This window comes from Mastigoproctus giganteus, chromosome 7, assembly GCF_048544385.1.
Source record: "Mastigoproctus giganteus isolate SK-2022 chromosome 7, ASM4854438v1, whole genome shotgun sequence".
Taxonomy (NCBI): domain Eukaryota; kingdom Metazoa; phylum Arthropoda; class Arachnida; order Uropygi; family Thelyphonidae; genus Mastigoproctus; species Mastigoproctus giganteus.
The window spans coordinates 34498333-34515830 of NC_143581.1; the positions used below are offsets into that span (position 1 = coordinate 34498333).

The window sequence follows — 17498 nt, forward strand, 5'->3', positions numbered from 1 at the left end:
ATAGCCACACCTCGCAAGATCCGCCTTGACTTGAGCAATCTCAGTGCGCCTCTCATCTACAGAACTAGAGTGGGTCCAGGCACTCGTCAACAAGGTATGTGCAGTGCCAAGAAGATGGCTGCGCTCATGTGCTGACCGAAAGTTGGTAAATTGGCCAGCACACAGTTATCAGCACACGGCAGACAGTTGTCTTCAAGCGCGTGCCCTCGCGTCGTACAAGGTTGTCTAAGTATGGTAGTGTATTGTCCGATTCTAGTTCGATGCTGAATTTTATGAAAGGCGACAGAGAACTGAGGTGGCCTAAGAGCCGGTCGCCCGAATCTCTGGGGATTGCCACAAACACATCATCCACGTTGAGACACCAAAAGGTGATGGGATCTGGTACATTCGTAAATGCACGACTCTCTAATTCTTCCATCGCGATATTTGCCGTGACTGAACTAACTGGGGAACCCATGGCTGTGCCATGCACCTTTTGGTAAATGAAGTCGTTGAACATAATTGGGCCACCTGTTAAGCACAGTCTGAGGGCGGTGGAGATATCGTCTGGCGTTAGTTCGGTCCTGCTGCCAAGGGTTTGGTCGTTATCCAAGAGTTCCTTTGCACATGTGATGACAAGTTCCACTGCGATCGAGGTGAAAAGCGACACTACATCAAATGATGCCATGATTTGATCTTCTGAGATGGATAGGCTTCAGATCCGTTCTATGAATTCACTACTGTTGGAGACGGTGTTGGTGGTCTTGCCTACTAGGGGAGAAAGGAGCCCCGAGACAAACTTTGCCAACTCATAACTCGGCAAGCCACAGCAGGAGACAATGGGTCTTAACGGTGTACCTTCTTTGTGAACTTTCGGTAGTCTGTAGAATTGCTGAATCTGGTAGCCGGAAGCACGGAGGCGATTCCGTGTGGATTCTGTTATTTTCTTCTGTTTAAACATACCATTGCGTAAACATCCCCGTTTACTAGGATGTTTACTTTTGATTCCCATCGTTCCAAGGCTTTGATGAGAGAAACGATTAAGGGTTGGTAAACAGAAGTGTCCTGCAGGAGCAACAGGGCTTTCGTCTCGCAAACTGTGCGATTCAATACTACTGTTCGACGTCCTTTATCCGCCGGTAGGATGACGATGGATGAGTCTTGTTTCAATGTTTTAAGGGCAGCGATTTGTTTGCAGTTGAGATTGGAAGAAGCAGGGCGAGCATGATGTAAAATTGCTGCGGTTTTCAGGCGAATTGTGTTTGCTACTTATTCAGAGAAACGTGTTAAACACGCTTCTACGCCTAAAGCAATATCAGTGATTGGTGTGTTTCGTGGGAGAACAGCAAATTTCATACCCAGAGTCAACAGATCTACTTGTTCTGTAGATAACTGTTTGTTGAAAAAAAAAATTCTGTTTATACTCCGGCACAACAACCAAGTCAGTAGAGTTTACAATAAATCGTCAATACAAATACTAAATACTTATCGTATTCACGGACTTGAACCCCGGTCCACTCAAGGAACGCGTGCTATGCACTCTCGCTCCTGACCACACGGCTACGTCAGGCTTGCTTGAGTTCAATACAAATTGTGTGCAATTTGTGGAAGCGGTACTATGCCGATGACGAGATTCAAGGGACTCACTAATTAAAACTGCGAACTTAGGTTTTTAGCCTTCAGATTCTCTGACAGCTTGGGAGCGCAAGGTATGGATTATATTGGAGTAAACAAGATCAGGAACCAAACTTTTAAGTTCGAATAGCAAGGCTGCTTTACTGGTTGAAGCATTTTGTAAATCTCGATGAAGGCAGCCGATTCAAATGTTGAGAGTCTTGTAGCTGAAGTTTTGTTCAGGCACGTCGCATACATTCGTTAGGAAATGGAGGTTTCTAGAGAAATCCTTTCGGGACGACCTTTGATTTACTAATCGAATATAACCGAAAGCTTTTGTATGTATTTAATATATGTGTGTTTTACAATTAGTATTAAACTTGTCATTATTTATTCTGTCTTCCGTTTCGCTCTGTGTCACACGATAATAATAAAAATCCATAGTAATAATACTTTTATCATATCTCTTGACATTGCAATTACTAAAATGTCGACAATGTAATTGGCAACACTCCTTCAAGACCCCGCTGTAGCTCCTACAATGTCACGCGTTCCGATTTTGGCTGTGTCCATTGTCATTTACGGTCCCTCCCCCTTAAAGTGCGGCCCCTAGGCGCATGCCTAGTTTGCCTAAGCCTAAGATAGGCCCTGGTGGAAGGGTGTGGCGAGTGACTTTAATGATGCACATCGGGCCCCTTGCTACCCATGGCGCAACATTTGGATGCCACAAGTTATCTGGAAATTGTTTCCAACCAGGCGTATTTCCCACTTCGTGGCCGCAGTGTATCCATCAGCGAATGGGTTCTTCCAACAGGACATTGCGTCATGTCGCAATGCTAGAATTGTACAGAACTGGTTCTAGGAACAGTGAATTTAGCCTACTGTGGTGGCCTCTCCCAATAATCAGATCTTACTCTAATTGATAACCAGGATGAAGTGGAAGGAGCTGTTCGGAGTAATGCAGCCACTTAATTCATTACATCTCTGGGAGGTAATTAAGTCAACATGGACCAGCATCGCCACGGCACACTTTTGACACCTCGTTGAGTCCATGCCACGACGAATCCAGACTGTTCTGAGGAGGGATGGACTTACTCGCTATTAGTTGGATGTACATAATAAAGTAGATACTTAGTGTACTTCGCCATGTTAAAACCATAAAATACAAGTTTAAATTGCTAAATATTAAAAGAGCATATTATGTTAATTATATCAACATATTTTGATATAATTAACATAATAGGCCTTTATCTGCAATACAGCAATAAAACAGACCAAAAACAATAAAATTTTACTGTCAGAAGTTAGTTGTTCGCAACTGAAAAAAAATAAATAAATAATAAATAAATAAATAATAATAATAATAAAAAATAATAATCTTCCATTTCATAGTTCAAAACATAATGGTATATTAGCAACTAAGCAGGCGAGAAATTTCAAGACTTTCCCCCGGCGTCTAGTATAACCATCAGAGGCCCCAAAATTGTGACAGATATATGAACAAGAATTGTATGTATATATTTATGTATAAGTCGATTTAGAAGCAAAGTAATCACAGAAATGTATAAAAATTAAAATAAGAACAAAATCTTGGGCTCAGCGTAAGAAAATCCTGATTTTCTTACGCTGACGAGTTAAAGTTTTTCATTATTTTCAGGGAGGAAAAATTCACTGAAACGTTACTCAAGATATCGCTAGGAAATTTGCCATACTTTAATTCCACTGAAATAGAAATAAACCAAGAGAGATCCCCGAAAAAAATAATCTTCACTATGACCAAGAAAAGAAAATTTTCATCAATGATAAAGAAATCGAGGTCACAACTCACAAAGATTTGGATCTGGTCTGGAATAATGATTTCACTTTCGCTATACATTTTAAACGCCATGAAAGCCAGAGCCTATGCAACCTTCAGGTATGTTAAACTCAGTTGATCGTTATGCATAGAGATGCCCGATCATGTGTTCGCCTGCCATTCTCCTTCAGTTCAACTCTCTTGTTCCTGGGACTAGAATATTCGACCTCGGGATGGCAAAATTGAATATTGAACAACCCTTTCCCCATCTCCAAGTTTTTACTATTCATCCTCAGCAGGCTGCTGAGAGCGTCAAAAAAAAAAAAAAAAAAAAAAATCTATTCTGGCTTAGCTTCTCACACACCGAATAGACCCGCCTGACCTGTCCCAGCTCTTTAAAAAACAAGTGCATGAGATGTATTCCCGAGGGTTCACAACTTTCTCATCTATGAAGAAACTTTTGTAATCTGTGGTCCATCCAGTTTGTATTTCCTGCAAACCCAACTGACCGCTACTGAACCTTAGATTTCAGCATTGAAATTTTCTATGAGGTTAAAAGCTACACGGTTATTATTATGCACTTGTACAAGCACCTTGCCTTCTGACCGATGATTACCACAAGAACTTTGGCTGCTTCCTTCCGGCTTAACTCTTCTACTCATCTTTTAGCTGAGACTGCTCCCTTTACTGTTTTATTTAAAGGGAGCAGTCTCAGCTCATGGTTTTTTGATAAAGTGAAATTTTCCGATTTTTGATTGGCAACGAGAATCGAATGCGGAATTTATCCACATGGCGTTAAAAAACAGCGCCAGTATCTACCGTGCTGTTGAGAGCACGAGGACTGATAAAAAAAAAGATTCTTTATTGTACATTTGATTTTTATGTATTTATTATATGTTTATTTAATGATTTATTTCGCCTTTTCTTATGCACATATTGAACACACAGCCTTCTTTATGGAGAAAGCTGTGTGTTTAGTATGTCCTATACAAATTATATGTCCTATATATTTGTATGTCCTCCTACCTCCATATGGTTTTTCCTTGGTTTATGTTTAAAACCGATCAAATAAATGAATCAGGTTAAACAAAATCATGAATACAACTTTAGAACTACAGGCGATAATGAGGGTTTCAACAATTGAGCATTCCTTCCTAGCATTCACACCACTACATGTCTCTGTCACAAGAAACCATTTAGTTTACACCCTTCAGTACATTGAAATTAGAAATCTAAATATACTAATTGTTTTTAATCCAAGTAGACATTCACTCGTCTCCTGTAAATAGCGTTTCTCTGTATAGCCAATCTGCAGTGTGGTGTAGCTAACTACTTCTTTTGTAAAAACCGAACCCACCCCCCTCCCCCGCGCAGGAAAAAAAAAAAAAAAAAGGTATTTTCAGTTTGTATGATTGTAATATATAAATATAGAATAAATGTTACTTCTTTTCTTGAACCGTGTTTTTTTTTTTTTTTTTTTTTTTTTTCAATATTTACGATTACGATTAAGTGAATGTCAGTTTGTTCAAACTCATTGATAATTAAAAACAATTAATCGCACTAATCTCTTTCTGTGAAAGGCTATTACGTTGATCTGCGAGTATATATCGGATATGCGAGTCATATTTCGTTCTTTCCCACGTATCAGTTATATTACCTTCCACTACGCGTGTTATATAATTTCATCCCGCGCAGTCACTTAGCCCTCGAGAAACAATTTAAAGAACCGAATCTTTCATACGAGATCGGTGATAGAAATAGCCTCTGCAGTTTTCAAGTTATCCACGCCTCTCGTGCGGTGCATCTCCCTCCCCTCGAGAAAGGTGTTAAAGGTATATTACGGAAGATGAAAACTAAATTTTGCGTCTTTTTCACGAAATTACAGACACTTTAAAGATTTGGGGTGGGGAAGAATTAAACATCTAAAAGAAATCCAGATTTATAATTTATACGCATAGAAGGGGTTTTTTTTAATATACAGTATATATATACGATTTGGGGCTACTGTTTTAGAATTTTTGGCCCAAATATGTACATCTTTTCTGTAAATTGTACGTATTCTACAGTGAGGGTTTTCATTCTGTTTTCAGGATGAAAAAATCCTGAGTTTCTGATAGAAAAAAAATTAAATAAACAATTACCCGAGACAGCTAACTAGCTCATCGGTTTTTTTGATAAAGTGAAATTTTCCGATTTTTGATTGGCAACGAGAATCGAATGCCGAATTTATCCACATGGCGTTAAAAACAGCGCTAGTATCTACCGTGCTGTTGAGAGCACGAGGACTGATAAAAAAGATTCTTTATTGTACAACTTTAGATTACATAGAAGCATGAGAAAAAAAAAGAATGTTACGAAAGATTCGTCCGTCATAGAAAGAATGCTGAGGCGTAACAGTCAGAAAAGTTAATGAAGGATGTAATTATAACGTTAATGATAAAATTCGTAGTACTAATGGATAGAACCGAACAATTAAATATACAATCAGTATTGTTTGAAGGAGCACAAACAGTACCTACCAAAATATTTTTATGATATGCTAGAGAGAGGGAGGGTAATGTTTAGATTATGACGTAGATCGTCATTTTTAAACTAAATAAATACATAAATAATCTTTAATGGTGCATTATAAAACAATATATAGAATATATACAATACTTGTCTCGCTTTTCTTATGTAGCCTTAAGAAACAAGAGACAAATGATAAAGATACGAGAGATAGAGTTCACATAGAGTCATATTCAAAACAAGAAGATACATCATTCTTTCCAGATCCTCGTGTCCTTGGCAAAGTCACTGGTGTCATTAATAATTTTGGACATTGTCACGGTATGACAATTCATTATAACTATACATGAAGTTGTACTATTGCCATATAGACGTAGTAAAATAGAACGTTCAAATCTCACACACTTGGTAAAATCACGTAGTTATTGACTGTCTGTATTTGTCATCAGTTATAAATTTCTTCAAGTCGACTTCGAGATTTAGCTGTAATTGGATCATCGGGCGCGCTTTATCTGAAAGAAATCTGTCCCTGAGCTTTTGATGGCTGCTTATCATTCGAGATGGATGGAGTTATCTAAGAGAAGGAGGAGGGGGAGAGGAGATCACATCTATTTCCCAGAAGTCTGAAGATGAAATTGCTGTGTCGTCAGCATCTTCACAGTAATCATAAGGCGCTTCCAGCTGATTAGATCGGGTAGCCTCTGGATACACAGTTGATTAGCCAGTTGTCTGGCACGGGGCACAGACGATGACGCTTGTTATTAGCCCACTTTAACAGCCCAATTCGGAGGCAAATATTAGTTTATTTTTGGCGTTTTTGGCCGCTGCCCATATTTGGCAGCGTACAGAATTAATAGATGATTTCCTGAAGGAAGATATTTTGAAATCGTCGTGAACTCTTTCACATATGGAAGATAATTTTTATTCTTCCATCGAAAAAACAATACAAAATTTTGAACAGTTTTAGACATCTTAGTGTCATTTCCAATATGAAACTCAACCAGAGCTGAGCACCAATAGAAAATGATATCAAGATCTCTATATGACTGGTTACCAGTGGAATTAGTTCATTTAGCAAGGATATTTGTTATATAGGATACTGAAATATCCTGATTTAGAGAGAGAGAATGAAAAAAAAAAAAAAAAACCAATATGATAGTTTTTAGGGATTAAAAGGTGTACCATTGGTGTATTACTTATTTTACTCAGTAGTCCTCTAGAATCTTGCAATGCTACATATGTATGCGCAGAATAATTATAAAGAAACTTGAACGCTTGAGTTGAATACCTTGGTAAGCGTTAAACACCCGAAGTAACATATTTCTAGGATAAAGCATACATAAATAAACAAACAAACAAACAATAAAGCTATTCATCAAAGTCTGAGTATCTGCATTAATATTGAGCTTGGTCGCCAGAACTCAAGCCTCCACCTATCCACAAAGAATCCTCAGACAAAGACTATTTTAAATGCTCCTCTCTCCTTACGCATGGGCGCGCGCACACACAATTAAATTTCAAAATAATTGTAATAATAATTTAGATCACACCCTTTATTCTTTTTTATTAATTTGATTAAAACACTTTCAAGTTTAGCCACAATTACAATGTTTGAGAAGGATGAAAGTTGGAGTTAAAATAAAAAGTTGAAATAGAAAAAATTGAACTTGTGAATCCCCAATGGAAAGAAAACACTTCACCACTGGTTCGTCAACAACTTTTAATTTTTAAGCTCATCAGCGTTGAAATCAATTGTGAAATGTTCTCTCCAACTGGGGATTCGCAAGTTTAATTTAATTCTCTACTTCAACTTTTTTATTTTAAGTTCAACTTTCATTCTTCTTTAACACTTCTAATACATTAAATTTAATGGAATTGTGAGGTAAGTTTCGTTAAAACAAGATTTGCTGTTGGGTTTATGCATTCACTGCGATGCTTGAAGCTCTAGCTATCAACATACATAATTTAAAATAAATACAATAAACTTGCATGTAATCCTCATTAAATCGTTTGAGTTGTTTTTTTTTTTTTTTTTTCATCTCTTTCTTTTTAAATAAATGTTGTTTCCAGGAACTTCAAATAGAAGAAAGAATAAACTTTAATTTTAAAATGCTTTGTCTTGATGTGATGAATCTTTTTAGATTTCCCATCACGGAAAAGTTTCAAGTCTGAAAATTTTGTGAATTACTCAATGCCTCACTGGTGTTCTTTGAATAAAGTATCGATTAGTGGAACGGCATCGGGAAATTTATTCATAGCTATCATTATCTAATTTTTCTTCTTATATGTGTTTATTTGTAAAACGGAAAGGTAATCCAGATATCACAAGTAGAGTTTGTTTATTACTCTGCTGAAAACCAAAGATTTTAAAAATGAACGTACATTTAAATAAATGAAGCAACAGATGCTGTAAACGAAACCTGACACGTAAAGCAGTTTCCGTTGAAATTTATAATTTTTTCACTCAGAGTTTTTACGGTAAAAGTTTCTACAAGGAGTAGTGAAAACTATTTATCGTGAATAGTGATTACAAAACCTGAACATCCATACTTAAATTGAAGTTAGGAATCACTTAAAGGCTTAATACAAAAAGAAAGGACTGGCAGCAACGCACCTGGGCGAGACAGAATTCAATGGGATGGGACGCTGGTTCGAACACATAGTACCACAAAAACTCAATCACTCAGAAGGAATGCGTGTTATAAGAGTGATGGATCAGCCCTGATGTTAAGGAAAACAGAGGGAATGCTTCGGTTGAGAGACAACTGGTGTCTGACTGGCTACTTCTGGTCTGGTCAGTAGCTCTAAATTGAGGACGACAAAACCTGAAACTTCCAATTGACTACTTGGCTTCAGCTGATGCAAAATAAGATAACACGCACTGTTGAATCGGGATTTGCATCATTGACAGGAGATTTATAAATTTCCTGAGAAGGAAGGGGTGAAGAGATGTTAAACAGCTTATGATCCAAAGGGATATTATGTTTAGAAGATTTAAAAAGTTTCTTACAAAACACGTTCGTTATGAGAATTATAGAATTTTGAGGAACGAAATAACTCCTTTAACAACAAATTTAAGGAATTTATATTATAAAAAACCATCCCATCCCATCCAAAGAAAAATAGTCAAATATCAATTATTTGATAAGTAGGAGGAACAGAACCAAGTCAAAAGATCAGTTCATACAATTAACACAAACTACATTGGAAATACTTCAGAATGTAACGTTTCAAACATTTTAAAGAAGTTTAGAGATAAATATTGTGGTGGTTATATTCCTATCACCTGAAGGTATGGGTATGGTAAAATATGGCTGTACAGTTATATCCGACCAAATTCAGACTAGGATGAAAGAGAGATGTACAAACAGTAGCACACAGAATTCTTGATAAACAGTTCAAAGGAATCCAGACGCACAAGTGCGTGAATGTCTTGAAAGACTCCAAATAGATGTAAAAATTAACTTAGCTTGCTTTAAAACTCAATTTGAAAGAAACGAGGATAATAACTGCAATTCATCAACTTTTCTCAAGTAAGGACAGAGGCCGATACAAAATACAGATTGAACAAGTGAGAACACAAACTTTTAACATTTAATGAAGGTATAAGATATAAAAATTGTAAAATAATCTTCATATAAGACATGTCCTACCACATGTACATATTTGTGAAACATAATAAAAATCCCAGAAATTAGCATGCTCTAGAAAAGGCACGTGACAGCAACAACCAAGATGAATTATATGTACTACATTTGTCATCTCCGAAGCAATACTGTATATCAGAGAGCAACAGCATTCATAGTGTAAACAGTTAATTTTAGAGTCCACATTGCTGTGGATGGAAGCAGTGTTTCGTAAGTCCGAAAAAAGAGAAAATATTTCTGCACACTAATATAATCAATATCATAATACTGAGAGCATATATGTGAGGTTTTGAAGAAACATGCTCTTAATGAAGGCACAATAAGATGCAGGATACAAGAGATAACAGATGCTGACATACTAAAGTTCATTCATAGAGTCCTATCTTCAAGGTACATTATTATTTAGTGCATACATCATCAAACGTATAGAATGCCCTCACGGTTAACATAGTGGTTATAATCACTGTCTTTCCGCAGCGGGTGGCAAAGCCCTGATTTGAATCCAATCAATGACATTAGGAATTTTATAGGCTTTTTTCACAACGCAACTGAGTTAATTAATCTCAAATGAGAGTTCCCTGATTTTATTCTCCAGAAACTGGTTTTTCGTCCAGCAAACATGACCGAAGAATATGCGCAGTTACTGACAAAGATATACTGACACCTCATATCCTTAGTTGCTTTGGCGCTTAACATACACCTAATCTAACATGTAGAATAAAAAAAATTGCAGTTAGCTTCATTCCTGAGTCATTACACAAGTTATAGAAATTGAATTAATGTGCACCCTAAATCACAAGCTTTCCATTCTTTGGAAAGCTTGCGATTTAGGGTTTGTGTGATTTAGGGTTTGTGATTAATGAGAGAAACTGCTTTGGAGATATTTAACCATTAGTTAATAGTACTTGAATGATATATAAGGTTTGTGACATATTAAGCGGTTAATCCTTTCACTCATTTCACATAATTCACATATGTTGATTCTACTGGCATAAGAGTTTTCTGTCAAGTAACTTTCGAGTCAGAGAGGAGTACTTTACAGAACACTCTACTGTCTATAGAATCAACACAATTAGCGAAAAAATGGCTAACTCAAAAATGAATTTTGTAAGAATACAGATCTCATATTGTTAAGAATATATTCTGGGAAAGGCTAATAATTCTGTGTTATATCCTCAGTGCTATTTTAATTAAAACATTGGAATTGATTATTAGAAAAGATGTGAGGAAAGATAATGGCAGGAGATTTGCCTTGTTGAGATACAAGTTTAATCAAAAACTAAGATTCAACATATTTATGGAAACTTTATAAATATTAAATAGTACTCTTAATTATGCTTACCTAGTGTCATATACAGTGAGTTAAGAAATCCTAAACCATATTTATTCCATGCTGCCTTGAATAAATATTGAGATATACTTAATGATTATTACAAATTTAAAAAAAAATTGTCAAACATTGATTTTCAGATAGAAACACATATTCACATTCTTAGATGGAATTTCATTTATGATTTAATCCTTAATAATGATACAATAAAATTATTTTAATTAGGCAAATGCTATTCTTCCAATTGTTCAGAATTAGTCATTGAAATGTCTTTTGGTGTTATTTTATTTATTTATGTTTTACGATCCTCACAAGCAGTATGATGGTTGCAATCGCCTCCTTTCCATACCTGTGGAAAAGCCCTAGTTTGGAATCCATTCAAAACGAGAGTAATTATTAAGAGGTTTTTTTACACAGCACGGTATTATACGCCTGACCACCATCTCATTCCATTAAGAAGAGGATCAGCAGATCCTCTTCCAACAAATTACAGTGCTAGTCAGAGAGATGCCTATTTAATCATATCTTAAATACGGAAAGAATGTCAACCAGTTTTGGATAACATCCATAACGATCGAATAACTGGCAACCCCCGCGAGCTTCTAAAAACGGCTAAATAAGCAGTCCCCCCCCCCCTCCACCAATCTGTCAACCAGTGAAACTAATATTATTTAAACTGTCAGGTACTCCGATAGTTTTAATATGCGTTTTGTTATCGTCATTTTTTTCTTGGGAACTTCCGATTTTTCCTTGACGTTGCTTGCTGCATTCTATTAAACAAAGATACCTTTTGAAATGCATTCTGGTCACCATTCTTTGTCTGTGCCAGTACCAGTGCAGAGGAAGCTAGACTGCAACGCCTGCCGTAGCTTTTATTAGTATATTCCAAGTTTAGATTAAAGTTGTTCTTTATGCCAAATAATGAAAAACGTTTATTTTTTTCAGTCGCAATTTAAACAATTTTTCAGTTGCAACGGTAACTTGTTAAACTACGAGCATAAACATGATCGAAATTGTGAAAGTTATTGTTACATTGTGTGGTTTTAGCATTTGCCTTGTTTTACACCGCAATGAAATCTATTATAAATATGTTTGCTTTCATTAACGAAGGCAGTTAAACAAATGTTATCTTTACGTTTCGTGTAATCACAGTTTCAGATATATTTGTTCGAGTAATTTTCTCAGAAATAGCCGCGAGACAAGAAATAAGTTCCTTCGTGTGGGAACTAGAATAAATTATTACGTTCGATATCATTAGGCAAGCAGTGAAATTTTTGAACTTGATACGCCATGCTCGACAAGGTAATCACCAAGCAGACATCGGTTAATGAGAACAGGGAATGTCTGATTGAGAAACTAATTAAGAGGAGGAAATAAAAGTGAAAATTGGGAGTGAACCAAACGCATGCAGCATGTTTGTTTCTTGCCCTCCCCCTCAACTCTCATTTGTCCCTACCTCGTTTTCCATTATATCTCGTCACTGTTTCTCAATATGATGGTTAATTATTCAACCCAATTTCATGTGTTAATTAACGAATTTTAGTGTCATTTAAACCTATGATATACCAAATTCCTAATTTATCTTTTCCAATTTTGCATTTAGAAATTCTCTCCCTCTTCCGCCCCCCCCCCTTTTCTTGAAGAAAACCTCCCCCTTTGAGGCATTGCCTGTATATCACTGCTTGTGCTTTAGTGGTGTTTCTATGGCGAAGTTATAGAGCGTAAACGGTCTTTCATCTTTGACAGGTGTCAATAAAGATGAGAGACTGCAGTTTGATACGATGTCTGTTCAACTGCGGTCTCTTACCTCCACTTGTGATGTCTATAGGTTTTGCTGCTGAGTTATGCGAGTATGGGCGGAAGCTTCACTTCCGAAGATTGAGTTTCTCATCAAAATTGAATTTATTATTTATGTTTCAGGTATTTATTATGCTCTCTGTGCTTATTTAGAATTTTATTAATAATAGAGTTAATACATTATTTTAACTTTAGCAGATATTGATGTATTTATTTCGCCATTCTATTATGCATTTATTCTTTTGTCTAGCTAAAATTAATTTTAAAAATTAAAATATATTAAATCTCCAATACAAAATTCCAGTTTCCTTTAGTCAGTTATGATTTATAGTTTTCTTAGTTATATCGCTCACAATTTTTCTCATATATTTACAGGCAATGGTTATATCGAGGGAAGAGAACTCGACAAATTTCTAAGGGAGTTTGTATCCAGTGTCAACTTTACTGATGTAGAACCGGAGGTAAGTGTTTTAAAGAAAAACCTGTCCCCTTTCACCCTCCTCTTTCCGATTTCAAACGTCTGGCGATGACATTACATAAATTAAAAGTGACTTCTACTTATCTCCGATCTGTAAATTCTAAATCCATCAAAGTAATTGAGCTGGACTGTATTTACATATTATTTCTCTCTGTCACTACCAATGTTTTCAAAGTGTTGTTGATTGCCGCGGATGTTTGTGACACTTCACAGAATAGCTGGAAGTAGCGTAGTCTTCATACACTAGAAAGCTGAATCAGTTGTTTGACGATTTCAAGTAAAAGGACACATAAAAGGTTACATCAAGAAGGCTGAAGACGTGCGCTGTTTATTTACTCCGTTTTCTTTAAATCAATAAAAATGGAGTATTACTGCACTCACTATTCATATATGCCAGGATCCGTGCAGTATGTCAATTTGCCTCCTTTAAACCTGATTTTAATATTTTGTATTGCTTTAGTTTGTAGCTAATATATGGAAATTTTTCTACATATAAGTCATAAAGTAAGGGACAATAAACAGATTTGTTAGCGGTAAAAATGTCTAGAAAGAGAGATGTATTACTTGGAGATTGTCATTTGCGTTTCTGTGTATGTAAGGACAGAAACTGCTATAGAATTATTTGCAAGACTACACATTCACTTTTTTTCCCCCTTTTTTTTTCCATCTAATGGGCCAGGCTTGAGTAGCACCACAATACTGTGATCATATTTTGTGTTATCGTTTTGACCAAACTGAATTGGAAACATTCCAAGAAGTCGTGGAAGGACACGTAAACCTAAAAACCTATATATACAATGTCCTACAGAAATTAAACTTCTATTTTCTACTATAATATACACACTATCGTACTAAAAGTAAACTCCCAAATTTAGTTAACATTACAAACAGCATGCACGCAAAGCAAGTTTAAGAGTGTGTAAGCATTAGCAGTAATATCACAAACAAGAAGAATGAGTTGCAGAAAGAAACGTACGAAGTATGAAAGAGGCGTAATCGTCGGATGCCAGATCAGCGGTCACTATATACGACAGCCACACCTTTCTACTGCGCAATGTCCACCGTAGCCGATATAGTAGAAATATGGAAGAAAGGCGACGCAAATGGTCAGAGCCCTCGCGGGTAGCACAATTCATATAATCACTATCCTGCCGACTGCGGGATTTCATGCATTGCGCACAGACAGTGGTAAAGACCTGTAGTGAATACAGTACGGTATTCAGGACTGGATAACCTGAATACCCAGTAACCCGCTAGCAATATTCGTGTATATCATTGACAAGACCCCATGACCTGCTCTAGCACCTGTCTGCACTGGTCATAAAACTTTGTATCTGACTGCACAGTTACCCCCAGGTCTTTTTCATTCTCCACTACCCTCAATGTAGTACCACACAGTTAGTACATTTCTCTGGGGTTACTGCTGGCCATATGCATTTGCAATGTTAAACTTCAGTTGCCGCTTCTCAGCCCATCTGTCTAACTTTTCTAGATCCTGTTGTAGTAGCATACTGTCATTAACAACCCTGCCAACATTTGTATTGTTTGCAAACTTCGACATTAATCCGGATATATCTTCATCAATATCATTGATAAATATCAATATAAAAAACAACAATAGTCCCAACACCGAACCATGGGAGTCTCTATTAATAACATTAGTTCATGAAGAGCAATGTCTATTGATTACCACACTCTGTCTCCTCCCACTCAACGAGCCCTTTGTCTATAGCAGCAACTTGCCCTTAATGCCATACTGCTCCAATTTTTTGCAGCAGTCTTTTATGTACAATAGTGTCAAAAGATTTCCTGAAATCCAAGAATATTATATTATATATTTTTTTGCATCCAGTTCCTTTGTGACCACATTGTAGTATTCAATCAAATTGGTGAGGCAGCATATCCCCTTAACAAACCCATGCTGTGTCTGAGCTATTACTGCAGGTCTGTATGATCTTGCAGTGCTTCTTTAACCAGTGACTCCATTATTTTCCCCTAAACAAAGTTAAACTAACAGGTTTCTAATTACTCTTGTCACCCTTTGACTCCCCTTTGTGAATCGGGGTCACACTTGCACATCTCCAGTCCATGGGCACCTACCCAGAGTCCAAGGCAGCCCTCATAATTATAGCTAAGGGTTTACTTACTTCCCTTGCTGCCTCCTTTAATATAACTCGACAGATTCCACCACCCTAGGTACCTTTCTTATGTTTAACTTTAACAATTTCTCCTCCATTTAGAGTTTAATAAGCTTCTGTCCTTCACTTCCCTACAGAATTCCTTATGTGTGAATGTACAGTGGCGGACAAAAAAACTGCATCACTTGTGAATTTTGCAAATAATGTGTTTTGCGCTGCATTGTGGGTTACAGAAATGTTCAAAATGCATTTGTTAGATGGGATATATATCTCTGTGAATGAAATCCAATAAAAAGACTGCACTTGATATACCTATTTGCCATAAATATCTTCTTAAAGGGTAAACTGCGTAATTAATGGAAATATGATAAATCATGCAAATGGAAATCATGACAACCAAACATACATTTTATTACATTTACGTGTCCAAACTGAAATTACAAGTTAACGTAATAGTATTATGTACTATAAATCAGCAAAATAAGCCCTCAATATTTTGTTTTTCCTCCTCGAGCTTCAGTTATAGCCTTACAACGATCTGGCATAAAGTTAATCAACTTCTGGATATACGGTTGCCCAATTTCGTGGTTGCAGCTGTCTTACTTGTTGGCTTCTTCTGAGCAATTTTAGATGACATTATGTACCAGCAATTTTCAATAGGGTTCAAATCGGCACTGTTGTCGGGCGAGTCCAACACTGTAATGCCAGCATTTCTGAGGTATGACTGCACCTTAAGGAAGAAAAACGAGGGAAAACATTGGTGTAAGTATGTTTTAAGCTTGTGATACAAGAAGATAAACTCATCATTAAATTTAAATATCATAAAACTTACCAATTTTGCTGTGTGGCAAGGCCCTGAGTCCTGTTGAAAAATGCAGTTTTGGACGTGTGTGTGTGTGTGTGTGTGTGTGTGTGTGTGTGTGTGTGGTGATCCCCATTAACGGGTTTCAGGCACTCCTCCAAGATAGCAGTATAGGTTTCTGCATTCACCGTTCCGTTAATAAGCTTAATTCGCCCCACCCTTTTGCTTGTTATGCATCCCCAGACCATCTGACCGGCGGGGAACTTTACAGTCGGTGTTATGTAGTCAGGATGGTATGCCTCCGATTTTCGTCTTCTGACATATCGCTTCCCATGCAGGTTGAATTTCGATTCGTCAGAAAAGATGGCGGTGTCCCATTGCTCTTTTGTCCATGAAAGATGTGTTTTAGCCCAAGCAAGTCGCTTTTTCCTCATTTGTTGGGTCACAAAGGCTTCTTTCTTCTTGGGCCGATAGGCATGCAGACCCCCATTCCGAAAGCCGTCTTCGGATAGTTCGTGCACTTGTTTCAATACCAGAGGCCATCTCAAAGTCCAGTTTTAGAGCAGGAGCACTAGCATAGCGATTGCAAAGGCATAACCGTTTCAAATATCAATTTTGGGAAGGCGTAGTCACTCTCTTACGGCCTGATCCAGGTCTTCTCTTTACATCACCGGTTTCACGCTTTAATTTCAGCACTGTTGACTGGTGGCAGGGAGACTGTTGACTGGTGGCAGCCTATTTTATCAGCGATAGCATGCGTAGGAAGCCCTTCCTGGGACAGAGCAACAGCTACACTTTTTTTTCTTGGTGTCAACTGAACATAGAGAGCCATGCTTACATCTCCGCAAAACAGGATTCTAATGAGCGTGTATACCCTTCCAACGCTGTATTTATAGAAACGGCTGATGCAATACCTTGCAATTACTGTTTGATGCAATAGAAGCGTTATCTGGCGCAATACCTTTGCTTTGCGACAAACAAAATGACTAATCAAACAATATTTTATACGTTTCATTACAAATGTTACTTTTTTTAAGGTGATGCAGTTTTTTTTCCGTCTGTATGCAGAATACTCGTTCAGTTTGTCAGCTATCTGAGCAGGATTATCAACAGTCGAGCCATCGATATCAAGTGGACCAATCTGATTCATCCCCTTCCTTGTACAATTTATATAAGTAAATAAGTCTTTGCATCCTTTGCTAAAGGATTTTTCGTAATCTGCCTTCGATTACCTAACCTTCTTTCTGACTTGATTACAGACTAGCATGTCTACCATAGGCTTCTGTGTCGCTTGATAATTTATATGCATCCCATGCATTTTTCTTCTCTGCCACGAGTCTCATTAGTTCATGTGACATCCATTTAGGCCTAAACCGTGAATAGTATTTCTTAGTTGGTATGAAAAGCCTA

General features: G+C 37.0%; 1 protein-coding gene across 1 annotated transcript in view; it reads left to right on the forward strand.

Annotated features, from left to right (window-relative positions):
* Cbp53E (Calbindin 53E) overlaps positions 1-17498 on the forward strand; it is a 279859-nt gene that overhangs the window by 177684 nt on the left and 84677 nt on the right. The window contains exon 2 of the mRNA XM_090377611.1: positions 13046-13131. Within this exon, the coding sequence (XP_090233737.1) occupies positions 13046-13131 (86 nt within the window). The remainder of the gene's footprint in view (positions 1-13045; positions 13132-17498) is intronic.